The following is an 8,102-nucleotide window of genomic DNA, read 5'->3' as shown; positions in this document are numbered from 1 at the left end:
CGGAGGGGGAGACGAACCATGAAAGACTATGAACTCCGAGAAAAAAACTGAGGGTTCTAGAGGGGAGGGGGTGGGGGGATGGGTTAGCCTAGTGATGGGTATTAAGGAGGGCATGTATTGAATGGAGCACTGGGTATTATACGCAAACAATGAATCATGGAACACTACATCAAAAACTAATGATGTATGGTGACTAACATAACACAATAAAGTAAAATAAAATAAAATTTAAAAAGTAAATAAAAGATATGGGGGAAAGAATATTTCTCTTTTTCATAAAAAAACCTTAGAGGGCTATTTAACAGTTACTTGATATATATGTTTAACACTGATAAAAATCATTTTTAAGGTATGATCATAATTGGATGTATTATATGTTGTGGGTTTCCCTCTAATGAAACAACCTTTATTGTCCAGTGGAAGAACAAACAGTGCTGTGTCCAAGGTCCAACCTTGTACCCTTCATACATGGTGCTTTTTATGGAGATGCCATGTTTAGAATTCTTGACAAATAAATCTTTAAGAATCTTAATCAGTTCCACACCCCCACACACACACACACCATGCCCCATTTGCCAGACCTTCAAATGTACGCTGCTCAGTAACCGGGATGCTCCCCCCTGTGCTTACAAGGGAGGAATCTGGTGGCGAGGGAAGGGAAGAGAAAGTGAGAAGCGCTGTCCAGGGATTAAGCAGGGAAATGCTGTGAAAACTTACACACTATGAGTTACTACATTTTGTGTGTGTTATTTGGATACTCTACTACTCTAACACTTCCAATCCGTGATCCCAGAGCTTAAAACACTCCTTCATCTCAAGCTGAGTGTTACGTTGTCCAAAATAAAATGTTTTGGTTCCATCATTTTAACTTTAAGCCTTTTAAAAAAGAAAAACAGTTAAGCTTCACACCGGAATAGTCAGCAGTTTGGGTTATTTATCAAGTGAGAGGAAAGTGATTTTTATGGGCTCACCATTCTTATTCACATCCGGTTACATTTATTGTCTCATTCTCCTCATTGACACAGGAGAAACTGTGCAGGTTCCTTCTGCAGTGGACCCTGGACACTGAACATGCTTTTAAAGGCCCAACTGAACAGCACTGTTTTTCACTTGGTAGAGTAGCAGATGGGTGTCAGCACGTGCAGTTTTAGAGAGCCCCATCTTCCGGTGAAAGAAGGAAGCCCGGGGGCGCCTGGGTGGCTCAGTTGGTTAAACGACTGCCTTCGGCTCAGGTCATGATCCTGGAGTCCCGGGATCCAGTCCCACATCGGGCTCCCTGCTCGGCGGGGAGCCTGCTTCTCCCTCTGACCCTCTCCCCTCTCGTGCTCTCTGTCTCTCATTCTCTCTCTCAAATAAATAAATAAAATCTTAAAAAAAAAAGAAGGAAGCCCGGGACTCTGTGGATGCTTGCACGATAAGCACATGCCATGCCCTTTCTCGCCCAGGAGTACCAGCCTTGCAACACCAACCCGTGCCCCGAGCTGAAGAAGACCACGCCCTGGACGCCCTGGACGCCCGTCAACATCTCAGACAACGGGGGCCACTATGAGCAGCGCTTCCGCTACACTTGCAAAGCCCGCCTGCCTGGTCCAAATCTGCTCGAAGTGGGAAGGCAGAGAATCGAGATGCGGTACTGCTCCGGTGACGGAACCAGCGGCTGCTCCACAGATGGTGAGCGTCCACCCCCCCAGCACCGACCCACTCCCCACAGGCGGGCGTTCGATCCCGTCTCTAAGGTCGTGGAAGAGCAAGGGGAGGGGATGTTCTCCTTCTGATTGCTTCTGGTGTCGCAGTCTTTGCGACAGTGAGCCTGCTCGTGCAGAACCAGCTGGATAGCAAATGGTGGGAAAGAACTCTATATTGAGGTGGTCCCGTGAATTCAGTCCTCACAATAACACCACATTCTAGAGATCCAGAATAGTTGGTGGGAGATTTATTTAATATCAGGAAATATATTGAGGAAGGCTCAGTGGTCTTCCATCGGTCTTCTCGCCCCCCAAAATGTAAGCTACAAATAAGCTTTTACTTTCATTCTTCCCCAAGCTGGACCAAGACAAAGAAAGGGCGTCTGTCTGTAGAAGGATCTTTCTGCCTAAAAGTTCAGCCTGTGAGAATCCTTTCATAGTCTTTGAAATTGCTCTGTCCTTTTAATCCCTTCCATACCATATTAATAACGTAGGGAGAGCTCTAAGGTAGACCAGGAGATGCACCCTCTGCCTGGTCCTGCGGCGTAGTGGGCTTCTCTCCTCCGACAATTCACTTGCTCGCCCTGGAGCTCAGCCATCTCTACTGCAGGAGAGGGGGTGAGCCTGGTCATCCCCCAAAATCTTCACTTCTGCTTTCTTCTTCATCTCTTCTGTCTCTCCCATCTACTTTAACAAGATCTGTCCAATTCTAAAAAGAAGATAGGTGTTCACAGATGGTTCTCGGAGCACGATGTGTTGAGAACGGTGATAGTTCTATCGTGCACTAGACCACTGGGAACATTTCTCGGCACGTTTGTGTTTATGTTTCCACATTATTCTGACAACATGAATGTGACCTAGAAAATACAGTCACCATCCGTGTTGCTTTTCGAGAAGCCTCCTTGGGCCGAGAGTGGGTGGCCTTGATGAACCACAGAGGTAGTAAGCCACCGTGTTGGGCTGCCACGGGTAGGATAAATTCGTGGGGGTGTGATAGATGTCCTCCTGCCTCCTCCAGTACCCACGTGTCACTGATCTCTCTGCCTCCCCTGGGGAGAGCTGCTGCTTGGAGGCCTGGCCGTTGCCATCAAGAGCCCCTCCTCGTCGTAGGTCCTGACATTAACCATCTCCTGACCTCAAACCATTCTGCCCACTGTAGTTCAGCAACTGTATATAGGCTTGTTCGTCATTTCTTTAAAAAAATAAGTCTACTTAGTGAAAAATCTTCTGTGACTAGGTCTACAATTTCAATAAAGTGAACACCTATACATGCAAAAAATCAAGCAAAATGATCTTCGCTCCTACTAATTTTGTAAAATCCTGCTTTAGTAAGAAGAAAAGACGTATATATGCTGGAATACCAAGAGGGAACCAGGACCCATTGTAAAGATCTACATTCTGCAAGGGACGATCTTCTGATCTCACATTGGAATAGTGACATAAAATACAAAATTCCCAGTTAAAGATGAATTTCAGATACTTCTCAGAATTTTTTTAGTATGAGCATGCCCCATGGATCTGTTTTAGGATAAGTATGCCCCATGCAATATTTGGGACATACTTACCCAGAATACGATTTGTTGTTCATCTGAAATTCAGATTTAACCAGGCTTCCTCTATTTTATTTGCAAATTCTGGCAGCCCTGTCTCCAATTCATGCACTTAACTTCTTATTTCAGAGCAGGCGGTGAACTGTTATTTCTTACGACATCAAGGTAAAAAAGAGACAGTGAGCGACAGTGTTTCCCTGCACAGGAATGTCATTGTCTTTTCTGAACATATCTTTTTTTACCCTTTTTTTTTTTGAAGATTTTATTTATTTATTTCAGACAGAGAGAGCATCGATGAGCAGGGGGAGGGGCAGAGGCAGAGGGAAAAGCAGATTCCACCCTGAGGAGAGAGCCTGACATGGGGCTCCATCCCAGGACACTGAGATCTGAGCCAAAGGTAGACGCTTACCCAACTGAGCCACCCAGGTGCCCCTATTTACCCTTTTATTCTCAGATACATACAAAACCAAAGCTGATGTTTGTTTTCAATGATAGTAATATAAACTAAGAAAAAGTTTGATATACATTTATAAAAGATATCCCATATTTCCTCCAAAAGTATATCATCAGCAAGGTGTAAAAAATACTTCATCTTTCTTGTGTCTTAAGGGCTTCAAGTTCTAATGACCATCCACACGTTTTGGTATTGACATCTTGAAAATACAAAATTGGACGACTTTGCCTCCAACCACACAAAATGAGGCTGACTTGTGCATAGCTGTTCTGTATTGATTAACCACAAAGTATTGGTTCATCACAGAAAGACATTTCAAATCCATTTTCTCTAAAGAGCATCCTACCGAGGTTTCTGAGCCGGAGTTTTTAAGTAAACAGCGAAGGAGCTCAGCAGTGGACAGGACTCTTGCTGTATTTGCCTTTTCGCACTTCTCCAGAACTTCGTGGCATACTTTGAGAGGTTTTTTTTTGTTTTGTTTTTTAAGATTTTATTTATTTATTTGAGAGAGAGAGAGGGAGAGAGAGCATGAGCGGGGAGGGGAGGGGCAGAGGGAAAGGGAGACACAGAGTCCCTGCTGAGCAGGGAGCCCAATATGGGGCTCGATCCCAGGACCCTGGGATCATGACCTGAGCCGAAGGCAGACGCTTAACCGACTGAGCCACCCAGGCATCCCGAGAGTTTTCTGTTAAAACCTGAGTCACGTTGCCAGCATTTGAGAGCATTAGAATATTTGTTGATATTGTAAGTGAGTGGCCATTTTCATCAAAGCGAACAGGACTTTTGGCTGTGCCTAATTAATTAAATGACTTAGCAAGCGTAGAGCGCTCAGAGCAGACCAGACACACGGGACGTGTCCAGAGCCTGTTCCTTCCAAGACAGCTCCAGCTGCTGCTGCTTCTGCCGCCACATACACAGCTGCGAGTAAGCGGGCTCTGAACTTTCTGGGGGCGAGTGTCACTGGGCACCGTCGTTCAGGGATGTGTTCGGTTCCGAGTCATGAGCTCTGCCCCCTGCGGGGTTCCGGACAGACACCTGTCTCTGTGGCCTGGGATTCCAAAGTGGTGAACTCTGCCTCTTTCACCAGCCTGAATTCACTGTGGAAAGGCTCACAGGTTGAGGGACAGGTTTAGAAAACTGTCGGAACCATGCTTTCCTCTCTGCAGATGGATGTCCCCAGTGGTGAGCATTACCTCATTCTGTACGGCACGGTTTGCTCTAGAATTCCCGAGAGAAGTGAGAAAGTTGTGTTTTCTTTGTACGAAGTTTCTCAGAAAAACGAGTGGCCTACAAACCTAAGACCTATTGCATAAGTATGTGACCGCATTTACCAGTCAAGTTCTGCGTTGCATCCTATGTAAGAGCCACCGCAGAGAAGGAAGCTTGGGTTATGGAAGATTAGCATTCACCTGCAGTTCTTTCTTCTGAAGTAGAAGAAATATTCCACTGATTTGGGGGATGTAGTTACAGAATGAAGCAGGCAGCTGAGAGACAGGGAAGGTTAGTTGGGACTCTGATTACTCTCAGAACTTCTAACAGCCACTCGCGGGCCGCTTCGTTGGCAGGACTTTCTGGTGATTTCCTGCGCGCTGGGAGGTACTCTGCCCACACCGTCAACGGGGCGTGGTCAGCCTGGACGTCATGGTCACAGTGCAGCCGCGACTGTAACAGGGGCATTCGGCACCGGAAGCGTGTTTGCAACAACCCCGAGCCCAAGTATGGGGGCATGCCGTGCCTGGGCCCATCCCTGGAATACCAGGAGTGCAACATTTTGCCCTGCCCAGGTGAGTGGATCGAGTACTCTGGAAAACATCTGGAAGTTCAAGGGCCTTAGACGACCTTCTAATTTAGGGAGGCTTGCTTGACTTCCCTGCCTTTATGCTTGAGATTAATTTAGGGAGGCTTGCTTGACTTCCCTGCCTTTATGCTTGAGATTAAATATATGAAAAGTCACAGATTACATTTTCTAAACTGCCTTGGTAAAAAGACAGCTATATAACCTAGGCTGGGTTATATTCATTTATTTCTCCTGATTTTAAAGAAACTAAAACATTCTCGTGCACCCCCATGAGGCTCCAGGGCCCTCGGCACCGTGCCTGACGGAGCAGAGGGCCCTGCGGTCCTGGCCTGAAGAGATGTGTCGTGTCCTCGAAACTGGAGGCTGGCCTCCTCCCAAACTGTTGGGACCAGCCCTCCCTTCATACCACAGATTCCTCCTCCAGGGTGACGGGTATCAAGAGTGACCCACCAGGGGCCTGCCAAGCCAGCCCCTCGTGTCCTCAGTCGGCAGGGTTCCGTTTTGTCCTGAGTTCAGTCCTCCACACTCTTCTCTCTTGGAGGCTGACAGAGGCTGTGTCGTTGGGGTCTTCCTCCTGAGACCTGGCATTTCATTCCACGGAGTTCCCAAATGAGCACAGCGTTAGTAAATGAGCTTAAGGAGCCTCCGTCTTCCTGGACAGGATGTTGCGTGCGGACGCAGTCCTGAGGCTGTCTGTCGTAGTCAGTGCGCTAGCCTTCTCTGTGCTCCTCCTGCCGAGCTCTGGGGACAGCCCCGGCACCTGACTCCCTCCCACCTGACCTTCCCATAACCAGAGGCTCCTTCATCGGTGCCTCACGGCCACCCAAGCACTGTCTACGACTCTGCAAGTTGCCTCTGACTCTGCCCCACGAAGGTTCCAGAACTGCAGGGACTTCCTTGACAGTCCCGCTCAGTGCAGCGCCCCCAGCGCCCCGCACAGGCCTGACACACATGAAACAGCCGTCAGTGATCGTTCACCCACCAGTTCACCTCAAATAAAAACAGCCACCAGGTCACGTTAAGGAGTGTCTCTGAGATGGGCCTGGGTCTTGCACTCAAGGACCAAAGTGGCATCCAAGCATTTGGAGGAGTCTGCATGTTCTGCTGACAGCAATGAGGACTCATGTCTGGAGCCTGGGGAGGCGAGGGTAGATGGAGGGATCCTGACGTTCCCTTGTCGCCCTCCCTGTTCAGTTTATAACACAGAGCCTAATCTAATGATGTCACCAACGAACTCTCTCCCAGTGCCAGGGAGGAATCCTACTCTCTGTGCTGGGGCTGTGGGAAAGAACTGGCTCTGTGACCTTTCCCACCCCCTCAGCATCACTTGGCCGGGAGAGCCAAGTTGTTGGAGGGAAGAATCTCCTGAGGCTGGAGAAGTTCAGGCAGAGTCAGCCCAGGGGGAGTAGAGCAACCATGGGAGCAGGGGCGTTACTGGGCTCCTCCTCCTCAAAGCTGAGAACTAGGTATTTTCAGTTTAATATACATTTATTCATCCATCCATCCATCATCCATCCACCCATCCATTCATCCATTAATCCACCCATCATCCATTCATCCTCACACCCATTCATCCATCATCCATCCATCTATCCATCCACTATCTATTCATCCACTAATTCATCCACCACCCACCCATCCATCATGCATTCACCCATCTATTCATCCCAATCCAACCATCACCATTCATCCACCTACCCATCCATCCATCTATTCATCCATTCACCCATCCAACAAATACTCACTGAGCACTGCCGCAAGCCAGTTCCTTGCTTAAGGAACTCGGAAACTTATTTGTACCTACTGACAAAGATGCTGTGCTCACAGGTTTCTGTACCTTTAAAAACACCGTACCTGGTGTTTGGAATGACCCCCACTCCCACTCCCCATCTCTGCTCCTCTCTTTGGCCAATTCCTGTCTGTCCCTCGGGACTCAACTCAGGGGCGGCCTGATTGGGGTAGCTGCCATAACTCCAGCTCAATGGGTCCTTGGCTGATGTAGCTACTACATCTGGTCACTAACCCAATCACCAGTGGCCATCCTGGGTTGACATTATTCATAGGATGCCTCCTCATGAACTCTATGTTCCTTTCTGACCTGGACCATACCACTGCATCCACGTGTACCCTGTGAATGGCGCACCGTGGGCGATCCAAAAATGTTTGCTGACAAAGTTGAATGAAGGAAGGAAGGAAGGAAGACCAAGTAACCCAGTGCTTGGTCTTTCTTCACTTTTTTTTTTTTATTATTATGTTATGTTAGTCACCATACATTACATCATTAGTTTTTGACGTAGTGTTCCATGATTCATTGTCTGCGTATAACACCCAGTGCTCCATGCAGTACGTGCCCTCTTTAATACCCATCACCAGGCTAACCCATCCCCCCACCCCCCTCCCCTCTAGAACCCTCAGTTTGTTTCTCAGAGTCCATAGTCTCTCATGGTTCGTCTCCCCCTCTGATTTCCCCCCTCCATTTTTCCCTTCCTGCTATCATCTTCTTTGTATTTTTTTTTTACTTTTTTTCTGTAAATAATGTATTTTTTATTTATTTATTTTATATATAATGTATTTATATATATATAATACATAATTTATATAATTATTTTTTTATA

The 8,102-nt window shown here is 47.3% G+C and overlaps 1 protein-coding gene across 1 annotated transcript in view; it reads left to right on the top strand.

Annotated features, from left to right (window-relative positions):
- SEMA5A (semaphorin 5A) overlaps positions 1-8,102 on the top strand; it is a 392,731-nt gene that overhangs the window by 371,535 nt on the left and 13,094 nt on the right. The window contains exons 17-18 of the mRNA XM_081825786.1: positions 1,446-1,671; positions 5,255-5,508. Of these exons, the coding sequence (XP_081681912.1) occupies positions 1,446-1,671; positions 5,255-5,508 (480 nt within the window). The remainder of the gene's footprint in view (positions 1-1,445; positions 1,672-5,254; positions 5,509-8,102) is intronic.

This window comes from Leptonychotes weddellii, chromosome 7 (assembly GCF_054177405.1).
Source record: "Leptonychotes weddellii isolate Sample4059 chromosome 7, ASM5417740v2, whole genome shotgun sequence".
In the NCBI taxonomy this organism is placed as follows: domain Eukaryota; kingdom Metazoa; phylum Chordata; class Mammalia; order Carnivora; family Phocidae; genus Leptonychotes; species Leptonychotes weddellii.
This window is presented reverse-complemented; position numbering and strand designations above follow the sequence as displayed.